General features: G+C 39.7%; 1 protein-coding gene across 2 annotated transcripts in view; it reads left to right on the forward strand.

Moving 5' to 3' along the window:
- INTS14 (integrator complex subunit 14) overlaps positions 1 to 17,849 on the forward strand; it is a 32,995-nt gene that overhangs the window by 9,264 nt on the left and 5,882 nt on the right. For both annotated transcript variants that reach the window (XM_008139110.3, XM_028141910.2), the window contains exons 4-10: positions 742 to 897; positions 2,453 to 2,571; positions 2,997 to 3,139; positions 5,630 to 5,722; positions 7,922 to 8,066; positions 9,841 to 9,974; positions 17,569 to 17,687. In XM_008139110.3, the coding sequence (XP_008137332.1) occupies positions 742 to 897; positions 2,453 to 2,571; positions 2,997 to 3,139; positions 5,630 to 5,722; positions 7,922 to 8,066; positions 9,841 to 9,974; positions 17,569 to 17,687 (909 nt within the window). The remainder of the gene's footprint in view (positions 1 to 741; positions 898 to 2,452; positions 2,572 to 2,996; positions 3,140 to 5,629; positions 5,723 to 7,921; positions 8,067 to 9,840; positions 9,975 to 17,568; positions 17,688 to 17,849) is intronic.

A 17,849-nucleotide genomic window follows, 5' to 3' on the forward strand; every position in this document is an offset into this window, starting at 1 on the left:
GGCACCAGGCCTGCAAGGGAAGGCAGTTGGAGGCGATCAACCCTGCAGGGGAGGGCAGTTAGCGGTGACCAGGCCGGCAGAGGAGGGAAGTTGGGGGCAAACAGGCTGGCAGGGGAGCAGTTAGACATCAATCAGTCTGGCATGGGAGTGGTTAGGGGGTGATCAGGCTGGCAGGCAGAAGCAGTTAGGGGCAATCAGGAAGGCAGGCAGGCGAGCAGTTGGGAGCCAGCAGTCCTGGAGTGTGAGAGGGATCCCAGATTGGAGAGGGTGCAGGCTGGGCTGAGGGACACCCCCCAAGCTCCCATGCACGAATTTCGTGCACCGGGCCTCTAGTATAAATAGAATTATACAATGTATCTGTCATCTTTCACTTGACAGAATGTTTTTGAGATTTATTCACATACCGTGGTCAGCAAACTGTGGCTCATGAGCCACATGCGGCTCTTTGGTCCCTTGAGTGTGACTCTTCCACAAAATACCACAGCCTGAGCGAGTCTGTTTTGAAGAAGTGACATTAGAAGAAGTTTAAGTTTTAAAAATTTGGCTCTCAAAAGAAATTTCAATCGTACTGTTGATATTTGGCTCTGTTTGCCGACCACTGTTCACGTAGTTGCTTATATCTTTGCAGAGGTGGATTTTTCAGTATATATGCAATTAGGGAGAAATGAAATTGCTAAATGAGGCTGCTTTAAATGAGTATGTTATTTTATATATAAACCTTCTCTCACTTTTTGCAAACAGGTTGTTCTGGTGACAGATGGCTGTCTTGGCATTGGTAGAGGGTCACTGCGGCATTCCCTAGCTACACACAATCAACGAAGTGAGAGCAACAGGTTCCCACTACCTTTCCCCTTCCCATCTAAGTTATACATCATGTGTATGGCAAATTTGGAGGAGGTAATGCTTTTTACTAAGTTCTTTCCAGTTTGATTAGATATATTTTAGGACTCGGTTTATTTTTTAGTATGTATATCCCCTTAGTATTATATTGCAGATACTATAACATTGAACTTCATTGGTTTCAGCTGAGGCTGGTCAGTTATCTTTGAAAAGACCCTAGAGCTCAAATGCTCTTTGAAAGTTAAAAGCACTGCCCCATTTTAGGAAATATAGCTGAGTTGTAATCCATCCTACTGCCCATCAAGATTCTTCAGATGCTGAAATATTCTTTTAAATGTTGAATATTTCCATCGTTTAGGAATTCTTAAGTCCATGCCACCAGAAATATTGACAGAAGTGTGCTTTGATTTTTTTGGTAAAGTAACATTACTTTGATGTATGTTTTATTAAACTCTATTTCCTGGTTATACTATTTTCATCAGGAAAGCTATTTTCATCTCAGTTTTTTATCTGTAAAATAATGGTACTTACCAAAGAGTTAGAAATACTTTGGAGGAAAGATACTATGTCAATACCAACCGTGGTCATCTCTGAGAATCTTTGCAAAACTACATCTGAATGAAATAGCTCTACTGGTATCATTTTTATATGACATTTCCTCTTTGGTAACTTTGAATCAAAGTTGTTATAGCTGTTTTCCTGTTCACATTGTTAAATTGTTACCAGACAGTGTCTGGTCACCCCCCGCCCCGGCAAGTCTGGCCTAGGGCCTGCTGGTAAAGTGCAGGTTCTTGACTTTGAATAGGAAAGATTTCACAGTGCGAGTCCAGGTGTTTTTGAGAGTGTGTTTATTAAAGCTGAGGACAGGGAAACAAAGGGAGGGCTTAAGGTAGGAAAAGCAATAGGAGAGGAAAAGTCAGAGAAAAGGGGTCCTTGGAGACAGGTTCAGGGGGTTAGCCTGGGTCTAGCTGCCACTGCCCACTGCTCTCCTGGTTGCAAGTGTCATGGGGTCCCTTAGAGTTTAGGAGAAAAACAGCAAAGATACAAGGCCACAGCATGCTCTTGTGAGAGCACACTCTTACCCCTTTTTGTTGAGGCTTTTATTCTCTCTAGCCTGCAAGAATCCTAGGGAAGGTCTCAGGGGAAGGTCTTAACAGAATATTCATTAGCTTTTCATGTGTGTCCTTCAATTAGTTGATTCATCAAAATGAGCATAAAGAGGAGTCAGGGGTTATTTTCTAGTTAGTTTCATTTTTAAAAAATGTCATCAAGAACGTCATTGAAGAGGGACCTGACCAAGGCCATTCTGTCCCAGGACAGTCTGGAATATGTAAACTATTTGCTCCTTAGTGTCCTTGGTTAGGGAAGATAAAACCTTGTGATTCATTAGCTAGCTGTAAGTTGCTCAGATTTTTTGGCCTTGCTTAATTATATTGTCTCAGTTTTCCATATTCTCCTTGCCAAGGAATTTCTCTAGCATCTTACTCTTCTGCCTCAAAATCATCTCCATTATATTTATTGCCTGTGTTATTGTGATGGGTATGACCTTGTGTGCTGTTAATAATCTGGCATTTTGTGCTGCTTTAAACAACTCAACTGTTTTGCTTTGTAGCTTCAGAGCACTGACTCCTTGGATTGCCTTGAACGTCTCATAGATTTAAATAATGGCGAAGGGCAGATTTTTACTATTGATGGCCCCTTATGCTTGAAAAATGTTCAGTCTATGTTTGGGTGAGTATGTACTTAGAGCTTTGTTTTGCCTTCTTACGATCCATTATAATTTGATATTCAGCAATAATATGTATTTTACTACTTCTAATTGTGTCATTTCATTTCCCCCAAGTTTCACATTTTTTCAGATAAAATGCTTGGTAGAAGTGATTTTTAAAAGTTTATTCCCTTTTGAATTAAACATGACTAAATCTATATTGACTTCCTTACAATGACTCAGCAATTTCAAAGATTAACTTGCCTTAGGACTTTTCAGAATTGAAATTGCTTCACCAAAAATGTCAGATTTTATTCTGTTTCAAAATGGTCACATCGTTTTGGAGTCAACTCAAAGGGAAAACAGCTTAGCATCTTGAAAAAATTACTTGAAAAAAATTATATGTATCATCTTACTCTTCCTATAATAATTAATCATCATATTCTAGAAAACTGATAGATCTGGCATACACGCCTTTCCATGCTGTTCTCAAGTGTGGCCACCTGACGGCAGATGTGCAAGTCTTCCCCAGGCCAGAACCTTTTGTTGTAGATGAGGAAATCGATCCTATCCCTAAAGTCATTAACACAGGTAACTCTTTTTAAAACGTCCTTCTTAGTTCTTCTATTATCCTGACTTTTTCCTAACTTTTGACTTTTACTCCTCTCTATCCAAGATAGTTGAAAAGAAATGTAAATTCTGATATGAGGATGCTGTCATCTTCAGTTACACACTTTGGATGGGAGGATGCATTGCCTAAGGCGTAGCAGATTAGTAGTCCTTTGTGGTGATGGTGAGGTCCTGAATTAATCTCCAATCCTAGATAATAACCCCAAATTCTAGAGTTGGAAATCATGGCCAGATTCACTAGCATTGAAATCCTTGAGTATTTCTTAATAGATACTAAGGTTATTTAGCATCATAATTGAGGTCAGATATGAAGGGCTAGCTTCTAGACTTGGCTGAGTAACTCTTCCTGCGTGACCGGGACAAGTCACTTCCTCCCGTTCTTACTGGCTGGGTGAGTGGAATCTGTAGGTGATGGTCTCCAAAATCTCAGCTCTGTGCCTCTCCAGCCCTGCTGCTTATATTATGACTGAAAGAAAGTGAAGTGCCACTGCTTTTACCAGGTGTACTGGTTAATAAGGCAGATTTTTTTCAATAGATGGAGTCACACATATGTTGATATATATGCGATTTGATATATATGCTGGTTTGTTGTATTAACAGCAAGCTTCAAAACTTCATATGTCAAATTTTCTGAAGGTGTTAACATCATAGATATTTTTACGCTTAAAAATGTCGAATTTCGTGCCAAAAAAAAAAAGAGCATTTGCGGGAAGTTTTAATTCATTACTTTATTTTGAAGAAAAGTGCTGCTGAAAGTTATTGTACCTGGTTCATGTTGCCAGTGCTGGGCTTAGCTAAGATTGGCAAAGCGAAGAGTCAAAAGTAACAATGAACAGTGGAGAGGAGAGTTGTCTCCTGTTGGAGGGTGAACTCCTTGAGCTGTGGTACACATTAAACCATCCCTGTGTCAGTCACCATTGCACCCTCAGTGCCTAGCATAGTGTCACATGCTTAGTAGATGATGACTAGGTAACCAATCAATCAACAGATGTCTAAAACTTAAAATTAAGTGCACAGTAAATGTTCATTTCATTCTTGGCTGTGCAGGTGGTGTTTTTTTTGTTAATCCTCACCCGAGGATATTTTTTCATTGATCTTTTAGAGAGAGTGGAAGAGAGAGGAAAAGACAGAGAGAAACACTGATGTGAGAGAAACACATCAATTGGTTGCCTCATGCACACCAGGGCCTGCACACCCTGACCAGGGCCTGAGCTGGGGAGGAGCCTGCAACCAAGATATGTGCTCTTGATCAGAATCAAACCTGGGACCCGTTGGTCCGTAAGCCGACACGCTGTCCACTGAGCCAAACCAGCCAGGGCTTGGCTGTACAGTTTTAAGGAGTTTTAGAGTGAAGGGCTAAGCACAGGCTTTTTATTTTTTGTGCATTTAGCTCCCGGCTAACTAGCAGTAGGGCATCCATCTCTCATTGTGACTAGACAACCATGTATTAAGCTATGTCAAACCTTCAATTAGATTCCTTCCCATCTGTTTTTGATGAGTAACTTTGAATAGATCTTTTCTTTCCTATATAAATAAACTTTTTGTCCATGATCTTTGTAATAGCTTATACTTAAACCCTTTTCTACTCAAATGAAAAATATGTAGCTGCTTTTGCTGATTCATTTGTTATTCAGCTAAAGAATGTAATGAAGGCAAATCTCCAGAAAAGCAGTTTCCTGAGTCTCACAAGAACAGTGTACTTACCACAAGCCTGATTTTTTAAAATTGTTTTGAAAATATGAGTGTATATATATATATACATGCAACTCAGGTATGTGCCCTTGACTGGGAATGGAACCCAAGACCCTGGTTCCCAGACTGACTGTCTAACCACTGACCAACACTGGACAGGGCCAATAAAATATTAATAGAGGTTTCCTTTGATGATAAATAATGAGTAATGTTAGTTTTCTTCTTTAGAATTTTTAGTGTTTTCCAGGCTTTTATACTATTTATGTTTCCAACAAATACTTTTGGTCTTTAATAGGCTTCTCTAAAACAAAGAAACCATTGTCATATTTAGACTGCTAGCTTGATTTGGTAAAGAATGTATTTCTTTCTCAGAATAGCTTTACCCTCCAAGGATGTTTGCTTAGAGTTGTTGTGGAAGTGTTTGACCATGAGGCCTGGTAGTCTTGAAAAATCCCTGATGATATAGAGGGATTTGGCCTTTACCTTTTGCTTTGGCTGGGGATCTACCCTCATAAAAATAAAGTTTAGCTGATTTGTCATATAACTTAAATTCATTAAATTAAGGATAATTATTCTTATTTTCTGAGCTACGTAAATGAAAATGTGTTAGTTATCTAGGAAGGCTTCTAATAACCTTCCTATCCATCATATTTGAATTCCATATCTAAATGAAACATTGTGTTTATGAAATCTAGTACATAGAAAATAGTGTACTTTCCTATAGAACTAATTAATTCTATGTTGATTTATCCTTTTCAGATTTGGAAATAGTGGGATTTATTGATATAGCTGATATTTCCAGTCCTCCAGTTCTGTCCAGACATCTGGTCCTACCTATAGCACTTAACAAAGGTGAGTTCTCTTCCTGTTCAGTGAAGTTCATATGAAGCATCTTATTGTCTAAAGTTATTCTTAAGCGTCAGTTAATAGAGTAGCCCAAATTGCAGAGTTTTGGGGAAAGGAATAGTTATTGGTTTGGATTGAATTTTTAAAAAATGGAATATTGCCTCTTCTACTAGAAAACTAATTCTGCAGCCTTACACTGTGGAAAGCATATTGACACATATTTATTGTGTATTACTTTATTAATTTACAGTGGAGGTCCTCTTTAGAGATGAGAATGCTTTGTCCCTAATCCAAGGCTCTGCCTTTCCTGGTAGGAGCATGGCGAGGAAGCCAAAGTGATTCTTAGAGGTGGCCTGATAAATACGGAGTCAAATACAGCTCCATAAGGGGAGAAACTACACCTGTTCTCTACCAGGGATACTCGGAAAATACTGTAGAATAAAATGGAAGAATCCAGTCCCTTGTGAGGCTTCATTACTACAGAATAAAGCTCTCCAAGAACTGCAAAGTCATGTCCCCCAAATTAAACATCTCTATGGAGAATGTTAGTCTCTAGCACTTGAAACTTCTCTTTTCTCTGTTGTAGGCCAACCATCCACTTTATGTTCACCAGCTTTCTCCAAGAAGCATATGTAGTCAGTCAGGTTTCTACTCACTGAGTTATGATCACATTCTGTTGATGGCGGTTGTCTCAGTTGTAAAATTGGGTATTCCATAACCCTCAATCACACAGGTACAGACAGAATCTTGAAATGTGCCCAAAGATGGCTTATAATGATTATTGTTCATAATTTATCTTACTGTTCTTGATACTAATATTGATAACCAAGTTTTCCTTCTAAGGTCTGGAGATGGTGGGAAAGGAGGCAGGGATTCTGCATGCCCATATAAATTGCCAAGAAAGTGAGAAAAATGAAGAGTTTATGTAGGGGAACAGTGGAAAGAAAAGTGTGGGAAAGCAGAATGGGGCCATGTCTTAAGGGCTTTTGAATGTCAAGCTAAACTGGGCAAATTCTTGCTATTTAATTAAAAAGTCTTTGCATAAGATTGAGCGGGCAGATAGTTTCAAAGGGAAGTTAATTGTAGGAAGATTCATTTGTCAGCAGAGTGCATGAGAGAACCTGGTGTTGGAGAGTCAGATCAAGAAGTTTATGGAGCCGAGACCGGTTTGGCTCAGTGGATAGAGCGTCGGCCTGCGGACTCAGGGGTCCCAGGTTCGATTCCGGTCAAGGGCATGTACCTTGGATGCGGGCACATCCCCAGTGGGGGGTGTGCAGGAGGCAGCTGATCGATGTTTCTCTCTCATCGATGTTTCTAACTCTCTATCCCTCTCTCTTCCTCTCTGTAAAAAATCAATAAAATATATTTAAAAAAAAAAAAAAAGAAGTTTATGGAGTAACACTCTTCATCTTGGGGGGGGCGGGGGGCGGGCTCCCATCCATGTGCTGCCTGAAGGCTGTCAGTTGAGAATACTCTTGCTATCTCTGATTATGTGGTTCTGTTTAGAAGGTACTTGAAACCCCCAGAGAGCACCTAGCTGAGTGTCCTAATAGAAGCTGTGGAAAGCTAATTTTTGCATGTATCAGTTTCACTAAAATGTAATTCACATACCATACATTTCACCCATTTAAAGTATATGAATCAGTACATTTTAGTATAGTTACAGAATTGTGCAACCATCACCACAGTTCATTTTAGAATCAGAATTTTAAAACTCCTAAGCCCTTCATCTTCCTCAGGTAACCACTAATGTCCTTTCTGTCTCAATAGAGTTGCCTCTTCTGGGTGTTTCATATAAATGGAATTCATAAAACATGTGAAAAATGATTTTTTTAAAATATACATTTTATTGATTTTTTACAGAGAGGAAGGGAGAGTGATAGAGAGTTAGAAACATTGATGAGAGAGAAACATCGATCAGCTGCCTTCTGCACATTCCCTACTGGGGATGTGCCCACAACCAAGGTACATGCCCTTGACCGGAATCGAACCTGGGACCCTTGAGTCCGCAGGCCGACACTCTATCCACTGAGCCAAACCAGCCAGGGCTGATTTTTATATGGACATAGGAACACCAGAATATGAGTTTTCCTTTTATAAATCCATTTACTTTCCTTCCAAGGCTAGAAACAGCCAACAGTATAATTGGGGTTTGGGATTTTTGTAGCAAATCTCAGTCTGACCTGTTTTCTCTTCTTTTCACAGAAGGTGACGAGGTGGGTACTGGCATAACTGATGATAATGAAGATGAAAATTCAGCTAATCAGATTGCAGGCAAAATACCCAACTTCTGTGTCCTGCTCCATGGCAGCCTAAAAGTGGAAGGAATGGTAGCAATAGTTCAGCTAGGGTAAGAAATGTTGTTTTCCTTCGGTTGAGTGAAAGGGAGAATCAGTTAACAAAGTGAAGTATTTCCCAGACTTTCCTGAAAAAAATAGAAAGGTCCTTGTCTCCTTTTCCCTCTCCCTGCCATACCCTTCCCACCTACCATCATCTTCTAAATTGTTCTTTAATTATCCCCTAGAGCAGGGATGGGGAACCTTTTTTCTGCCGAGGGCCATTTAGATATTTATAACATCATTCAAGGGCCATACAAAATTATCAACTTAAAATTAGCCTGCTGTATTTGGTCAAACATTTCATTAACTCACCCCTAATGCCTTGGCAGGGCCGGACCAAATGATTTCGAGGGCTTTACACAGCCCTTGGGCCAGACATTTCCCACCCCAACCCTCGATTAAGTAAGAAAGCCTTTTAATTATATTGCTTTTAGATTATAGAAGTTTTCTTCTATTTTATCTAGGAACCTAGATCCAGTTATAGCAATGCTACCAACTTGCTATTAGGATCTTATGCAGTGTTCACAGACTCCTCAGCTACAAAATGAGGAGGTAGAATTAAATGAAAAAAAGATGCTGATAAAATTGATTGAACATTTACCATATGCCAAGCAGCACTCCTGTAGGCTCCTACTTACATTAACATATTTAATCTCTCACAAACACTTCATAGGAGGTATTGCTATTCCCATTCTGTAGATGAGAAACTGAGGCTTAAGAGGTCAAGGAACTTGCTCAAGGTCACATGGCTAGTAAATGGAAGAGCCGGGATTCTTACCTATGCATTTTTACTCCAGAGTCCATGCTTATAACCACTCTGCTGTATTCCTTCCCTAAGAGGAAAGACCTTCTAGCTTCTACATTCACTGCAGTCTCGAAATTTGCAAAGCTACCTGCTTCCCTTTCTATAATACCTGTGTTGTTAGAAAAGGAGAGGTGACTGAGCATTTTCTGGCCATTGCCTGGGATAGAGTGATCTGAGATCAGAGGAAGCATGGCTCCATTTCTGCTTGAGTTAAAATTAGTACAAAAAGAAGAATGCAGTTCTTTTTAGGTATTGGTTTGCTGTATTTCTTGGTACCCAAACTTACTTGCACTGGCTCTGAAAATGAGTATCACCTGGGGCCCTTTGTGAATTGGGAGCAGAGCTGGGTGATGGCTTTGTGCCTTTTGTTACAAGGTCTTCTCTGTGTTGGTGCTGCTGTGAATGACTCATGGAGGCAGCTGAAAAGACCAATAGATCACAGCCCTTACTCCTCACCACCCCTGCAGCTGCCTCCTGCCCTTGTGATTTTTTTCTCTTTTAAGACTGCTTTGCCCTAGCCAGTTTGGCTCAGTGGATAGAGTGTCAGCCTGCTGACTGAAGGGTCCCAGGTTCAATTCCAGTCAAGGGCACATACCTCAGTTGAATGGGGCCCTGGTCGGGGCACATGAGGCAACCAATCGATATATTTCACATTGATATTTCTCGGTCTTTCACTCTCTCTCTAAAAACCAATGGAAAAATATCCTTGGGTGAGGCTTAAAAAATGAATAAACAAATAAATAACTGCTTTTGAGTTCCATATCTACATAATTGAATAAAAATTCATGTCCCAGAGGAATGGTGATATCAGGGGGCAGCAGTATGCATTTTCAGGTGTAGGATTTGGCTTCAGTAAAAGTAATATACCTGATTTCAAAGCTGAAGCTAATGCCACGCAGAGAAAAGCACAGGTTAGACTTGTTTAACTTGACAGTCACAGGCTTGATATTCTCCTGACTTTTCATCTTCTCTCCATCTAGTCCTGAATGGCATGGAATGCTCTACTCCCAAGCTGACAGCAAGAAGAAATCAAACCTCATGATGTCCCTCTTTGAGCCTGGCCCAGAACCTCTCCCATGGCTAGGGAAAATGGGACAGTTGGGTCCTATTTCAGGTATAACACAGATCAGATTTTATTGATCTTGGCTTTGTTTTCCTCTCCGCTGTTCTGAATGGTTCTGACTGTAGTCAGAGAGCTGCGTGACATCCCTATGGGTGTGCTGTGGTCTCTGATGCTGGATATGTAAATGGAGAACTCCAAGAGAGTTTGATGTTTGAACTTTTTAACTTTATAACTCAGGGGAAACCATCATTTAGGTTGCTTTAATTACATATAAATGCTCTAACTGCTTAGAGTAAAAAGCAACTCTCCATAAACTTGTTTTTCTTTAATGTAAAATTTCCTTAGTGTAATTTTCAACCCAGATAATCCCCAGTCATTTCTAGATAATTTAATCCCCTTCCTTCTTGTTTTCCTTGACTTTCCTAACATTGCATTTTCCTGGTACTTAGCCTTTTTCTTCAGCAACTTTTCTTTTTCTGGCATCTTTTCTTCCTGCCTCATGATATTCTTTGCCTTTTTCTCTTGCATTAATATACTCTCCTGGTTATTAAATCAGCCATTATAGCTTCAGAGTCTCCCAAATCTATAACTCTAGTCCTGCTTGATCTTTCCCTGGAATTTGCATATTGTATTTCCACTTCCCATTGAACTTCTCCACCTGGATATTCTGCCACAGTCCCAAGCTCAGTATGTCTGTTATAGAAACCATTGTCTCACCCCTTCCCCCTTGAACTGTTCCTTCTTCTGATGTTCCTACTTCTTCTGATGGAGGCCTTTTACCTTTGTACTCCTAGGTACTCAGGTTCCAACTATAGAGTCATCCTTATCTCATTTGGGCCCATTTCACTTTCAGGAACATCTACCAACCAACCTATTTTGTGCTAGGTCTAGGGGATAAAAGAGTTAGCAAGAGTTACTCAAAGTCCAGTGGAAAGTTGAATAATAAACACAGGCTGACACAAGGTCAGAGTTGGCCTGCAGGAGAGGGTGATCACCTCTGCCTAGAGGACTCAGGAAAATCTCCTCACAGGACCCTGGCCAACTTTTGGGGGGAGGGGGGAAAGACAGAGGAATTTGGTGAGCCAGTGAAGGAAGAAAGGGCATCCTGGACAAATGGAACCCCTATAGAAAAGAAAGGAGCACAAACTGTGGGGGAGGGGTTGGAAGGCCAGAGAGTAGGTTAGAGGTTGGCAGTGGCTGGAGCAGGGCAGGCCTCATCTGAAATGTGAAGAGCTGAAACTTTATTCTGCTGATATTGGAAAGCCACCAAAGGGGAGTAATATATCAGATCCTTCTGGCTATAATGAGAAGAGTGGAGGTACCAGTTAGAAAACTTTGTATTCTAGGTACTAGTGCCCCCTGGTATTGTGCAATATGACCGAAATCCAAGTGAGTGATAGTAAATTTGCATTTAGAAAGATAACTGTGAAATGTGGATTTGAAAAGGAAGGGCATCCTGCAGTAAGAAGTCGACTATGATAGTCCTGGAGATGTGAAGGTGAGAGCCAGAACAAGGGGTAGTGGCTGGGGACAGTGGATGGGATCCAGGCAAGTCATACTAGTATTTATAAAAAAGAATAAAGGAAAGATAAGAATTAAGAATGATCCCAGGTTTCTGACCTGGGCTGCAGGGTGAAAAGTGGTACTATTAATTAAAACAAAGAACAGAGGAGGAAGAGTAGATTTGGTAAGAATAACTTTTGTGCATGTTGAGTTTATGCCTATGAGATTCAGATGGAGGTGCCTAGAGACAACTCTTATATGAACCTAGAGTTCAGCAGAGAGGGCAGAGTTGGAAATACAATTTTTCATTATAAGCACATCACTGATTGCTAAAATGGTGAGAGTGAGGGGGATTACTTAGGTCCAAAATTTGAGTTTTCATGTACAAAAATAAGCCTGGAGAACTTGTATAAAAATTCTGTTTCCTGGGCCCCCACATACAGAGATTCTGATTCAGTAGGTCTGGATTCAGGCCCAGGAACTTGCAGTTTTAATATTACCCACATGATTACAATCCAGGTGATCTACACTCTAAGAAGCTCTAGCCTTAGCAAAGCATACAGATTAAGGGAAAAAAGAGAGCCAAGGACCAAACCCCTAAAAAGGGCCAACCATTGGGGACAGTGGAAAGGGTGCTAGTAAAGGAAAATGAGAGGGAGTAGGCAGATGAAAGAGGGAAAGCAGAAGTGATGTCGCAGAAGCCAAGAGAATAAAGAGACTCAAGAAGGAAGTACAGTGTCTCATACACTTGTGCATGCTTGTCAGTTGAGCTCTAAGGATGCCTTTTGCCATTGACGCCTAGAGAAGATTTTGACTAAATATAGGCCCAGATGGTAGGCCAAGGCTCAGCAAACTTTTTCAGAAAAAGAACAAGATAGTAAACATTTTAGGCTTTGCAGACCATATGGCCTCTGTCATAACTACTAAGCTCTGCCATTGTAGCACCATATGTGCATAAATGATAGTGACTGTATTCCAAAAAATGTTACTTATGGATACCAGAATTTGAATTTTATATAATTTTCATGTATATTTCATGAAATATTATTCTTTTGATTTCTTTACCCAGCATTTAAAAATACAAAAACCATTCTTAACTCAAAAACAGGCAACAGGTCATGGTTTGCCAGCTCTTGAGCTAGGATCCAGGGGCTGGGGTTTTAAAGCTCACACTGGGACAGGAGACATGACTTTGGTTCCAAACAAGACAAAGAATTGAGTTCTGTGAGTAAAGCTAAGAATGTGGAAGGTCTACCCTCTCAGTGAGAGGATGGCAAGAAAAATTCTACCCATTTTTTTTCTACCTACTTTTCTGGATATAAAGAAATTTAAAAGTCTTCTATGAGAAATTGAAACCCAAGTCCTGCACCATGCAGACTGATACTACCCATTCTGAAATGGGGATTTCTAAAACCAAACAATACAAAACTGGTTCTGAAGCACTGAAACCCTTGGTGCATCCTCCAGAAGTTCATACAGTGGCTCTGTAGGAACACCTCTACAGCCCAGGGCAAAAGGACTTCCACAGAAAAATCCCCGCTGGTGATGAGATCATAATTTGAAAAATAGTTTCCAAATCATGAGAGGATTTTATCTCCTTTGAAGGAAGGCCAACAGAGTAATTAGCACCCTGAGAACTAAATCTGAAACAAGCTGTGGAATGAGTGTTTTAAAGATTGAAGAGTTTTAGGAAGGACTAGAAACCATGAGGAAAGAAGAGGACACTATAAATCAGGAGTCATTTGACCTTGACAGTTAGGAAATGATTGGTGGCTTCATAAAAGTAGCTTCAGTAGATAGTGAGCCAGGACGTAGGTTGATGATGAATTAGATATGAGGAAATGAAGATGACAAGTTTGGCCACCAAGAGTTGGAGGAGAACACAAGGGCAGAGGAAATGCGTGTGTGTGTGTGTGTGTGTGTGTGTGTGTGTGTGTGTGTGTGACGATTCGCTCTTGCCTTGTTCTGGCTTTCTTTACCTTTCACTTAGGTCAGAGGTCAGCTAACTATGGCCTGCAGGTCAAATTAGCCCACTAGGCAGTGGGCTAATTTATAAGTAAAGTTTTATTACACAGGCACACTCATTCCTTTTGTATTGTCTATGGCTGCTCTCCTGCTCCAGTGGCAGAGTAGAGTAGTTATAACAGAGACCATATCACCCACAAAGCCTAAAATATTTATAGTCTGGCCCTTTACAGAAAAAGTTTGCTCACCCCTGACCTAGACTATTGTGATAGTTTTCACCACAGATGCCTGTCCATAATCTAAGATAGTAGCATTCACATTTCTTTCTGATCTGGCTTCCAACCTAGCAGTGCTTGGCTTGTTACATGCATTCTTCATTCAAATTGGACTGCTATTTACTCTGCCTGATATTCAAGTTATTATTTTCCTCCCTCTGGGTCTGTTCTTTTTTCATTTTTTTTTAATTTAAAAGGTTTATTAGAAGTGTTGCCTTGTGAGTTTTACCTGAAGCTTTCCCTTTGTTTGGTTTCTGGTTAACTTCAGTTAGAATAGCAGTGATCGCTAGATACAATACTGGTTTCATATACAAGTCCAAATATCATGCATACAAATGTTTTTTTATTGTCTAAAGTTTTACATATGTCTCCTTTTCCCCAATTGATCCCCCTCCCCCGACCATTCCCACCCTGGGCAAGCCCCCAACACCCCAGTGTCTGTGTCCATTGGTTATGCTAATACACATGCATACAAGTCCTTTGGTTGCTCTCTAACCGCCCCCCTCCCTTACCATTTGTCTCTGGATCTATTCTTGTTCATCAAATTATGTTGATCATTATATCCCACATATGAGTGAGATCATGTGATATTTATCTTTCTCTGACTGGCTTATTTCATTTGGCATAATACTCTCCAGTTCCATCCATGCTGTTGCAAATGGTAAAAGTTCCTTCTTTTTTATAGCAGCGTAGTATTCCATTGTATAGATGTACCACAGTTTTTTAATCCACTCATCGGCTGATGGGCACTTAGGCTGTTTCCAAATCTTAGCTATTGTAAATTGTGCTGTTATGAACATAGGGGTGCATATATCCTTTCTGATTGGTGTTTCTGGTTTCTTGAGATATAGTGCTAGAAGTGGGATTCCTAGGTCAAATGGGAGTTCCATTTTTAACTTTTTGAGGAAACTCCATACTGTTCTCCACAGTGGCTGCACCAGTCTGCATTCCCACCAGCAGTGCACGAGGGTTCCTTTTTCTCCACATCCTCACCAGCACTTGTCGTTTATTGATGATAGCCATTCTGACAGGTGTGAGATGGTACCTCATTGTTGTTTTGATTTGCATCTCTTGGATGATTAGTGACTTTGAGCATGCTTTCATATGTCTCTCGGCCTTCTGTATGTCCTCTTTCTAAAAGTGTCTACTTAGGTCCTTTGCCCATTTTTTTTATTGGGTTGTTTATCTTCCTTTTGTTAAGTTGTATGAGTTCTCTGTAAATTTTGCAGATTAAACCCTTATCTGAAATAGCATTGGCAAATAGTTCTCCCATGCAGTGGGCTTTCTTGTTGTTTTGTTGATGGTTTCCTTTGCTGTGCAGAAGCTTTTTATTTTGATGTAGTCCCATTTGTTTATTTTCTCCTTAGTCTCCATTGCCTTAGGAGCTGTGTCGGTAAAGTTATTGCTATGACATATGTCTGCTATTTTGCTGCCTATGGAGTCTTGTAGGATTTTTATGGTTTCCCGTCTTACATTTAAGTCCTTTATCCATTTTGAGTTTGTTTTTGTGTATGGTGTAAGTTGGTGATCTAGTTTCTTTTCTTTTTTTTTTTTTTTTGCATGTATCTGACCAAATTTCCCAGCACCATTTATTGAAGAGACTATCTTGAATCCATTGTATGCTCTTGCCTCCTTTGTCAAAATATTTATTGAGCATAATGGCTTGGGTCAAAAAATATTTGTTATTTTGCAATTATTTTTAAAGAGTGTGAATCTGCTATCTTATTAAGGATACTATTATCTAGTTCCTTCTTGGAAAAAAATCAGAATTCTTGCTAAAACAACTTAAATTATTTTTCTTTCATATGTTTGTTTAAAATATATATATATATGATTTCAGAGAGGCAGGGAGAGGGAAAGAGAGAAAAAAAATCAATGATATGAGAGAATATTTGATTGGCTGCCTCTTTGTACGCCCCTTACTGGGAATCAAGCCTGCAATCCTGGCATGTGCCCTGACCGAGAATTGAACCATGACCTCCTGGTTCGTAGGTCGATGCTCAACCACTGAGCCACGCCAGCTGTTTTTATGTAGATATTCTTTACAGCTTATCTGCAAAGAAGATAGATTTTATTTTATTTTATTTTGGTTAATACTCACCTGAGGATATTTTTTTCCATTGCTTTTCAGAGTGGAAGGGAGGAAGGGAGAGAGAAACATCGATGTGAGAGAGACACATCAACTGGTTGCCACCCCACCCACCACCCACATGCACTCTGACCGGGGTGGGGATCAAACCTGCAACCCAGGTACGAGCCCTTGACCAGGAATTGAACCCATGAGCCTTAAGTGCTTGGGCCATCGTTCCAACCACTGAGAAACACTGGCCAGTGCAGAAGATCAATTTTGCAAAGCAATGGAAAGACATGGTATCTTAGGAATTAGTACTTCTCTCTCTAAAGTCATTTTATCTTAAATGCCTAATTTAAAAATTAGATTTCTCATTTGCTTTAGCAAGTGCTTTTTAAAAAATGTTTCTGCGACTTTTTTTCCTCAGTCACTCTGTTAAAAAATTCTGCTTCCAGTGTTTTAAATACATATATCAGTTCATTTGGGTAATGAAAACTAATTTCTTCAGCATACACATTAGTATTTGTCTGGAGTTGAAAAATATTTCAATGAAATGTTTATTTTGACTTTGGGCAACACCCATAATAACCGTTAGTATATCATGTGACAATTCTATAATAGGTATGTCAGGTTCCCTCCAATAGACTTGAGAAACATGATTATCCTCTTAGAGCAGCTTTTGAAGAATCTTACCTTCAGAAATTCTCTCTCTCTCCCTCCCTTCCTCTCTCCCTTTTTTTTCTCTTTCTCTCTCTATATACATATACATACATCATACATACATACTTTTATGTGATTATAGTTTGAGTCTATAGTAAGAGCTAACATTTTTATTGAACTTAACTTTGTGCCTGGCACTGTGCTAGGCACAATGAAATGTATAATCTCATTTAATTCTCATAATAGTCTTATGAGGTTGGAATTGTCATTATGGTAACAAGTAATAATTGATAATAAAACCTACCTTAGAGGTTTGTTGAGAGAATTTATTGAGGGGAATAAGTATAAAGTTTCTGCCATAGTAGACACATAATAATGGGCAAAGGATTTAAGCTCCCTGCCTGGTTGGGAAAATGATTCCTGCTCTGTCTACCCCAGAAGGTGGTAACAATAATGACAAGCCAGTAGATGTAGGTATGCCCTGTAAGTTTGTGGCCGTTTCATTGGCTCAGGAAGCAGGTAGAAAAACAAGAACCCTTGTTTATTCACATAGCTGTAAAACCTATATGGCTGGAATCCTTTGGAAACAATAAACTAATAAACCATAATAAAGTGGGGTATGTTTCACCAAAAAGTACTTCTTTTCTTACCCCTTTTCTTAATTTGGCTATATAATCACTATGCTCTCTAATCCAGTAGCCACTAGCCACATGAGGTTATTTAATTAAACAAAAGTTAAAATTCAGTATCTCAGTCACACTAGCTACGCAAAAGTGTTCTGTGGCCACATGGGCTAGTGGCTGTCATTCTGTCGTTGCAGAAAGTTCTGTTGGAGAATGCTAGACTAAGCTATACTGAGCCATTTGTATGTGTTTTTTTTATCTTCTCTGACTTGAATTCATAAAGCAAATAATAAGTAAAGCTTGTTTCTTTAAAAACATCAAGCTATATTTCACTTACATGGGCCTTAGTTGATTGTTTGGTCTCTTACATCAGTGGCGTTTTATTGAGAACAAGATCCCCAACCTGACTGAAGTTAATAGATTTTCTTAATTAGGGAAGTAACAGGATATAGAAGATTGAATGATTTCGAAGAGCTTCTAGCCTAATTGGAAATGTAATTGATTGTGTTCTGCCAGATGTCATTTCAAGAATGTCTTTTTCTTTTAAGATGCTAAAGAAAACCCTTATGGTGAGGATGACAATAAGAGCCCATTCCCCCTGCAGCCCAAAAACAAACGCAGTTATGCCCAGAATGTGACTGTCTGGATCAAACCCAGTGGCCTGCAGGTAATATTACCATTCACGTTGCTTTCCACTGGGGACAGGAGGAGGGATTCTGGCAGGCAGGCAGACATTTGATCTGATTTTCCTTCCGTTTGATACTTACTAATTCATTTACTTCTAATGTTTGTCATTATTTCCAAAAAGGATTTGAGGTGGCCTACGGTA

The sequence above is a fragment of the Eptesicus fuscus genome, chromosome 5 (genome assembly GCF_027574615.1).
Source record: "Eptesicus fuscus isolate TK198812 chromosome 5, DD_ASM_mEF_20220401, whole genome shotgun sequence".
Classification (NCBI taxonomy): Eukaryota; Metazoa; Chordata; class Mammalia; order Chiroptera; family Vespertilionidae; genus Eptesicus; species Eptesicus fuscus.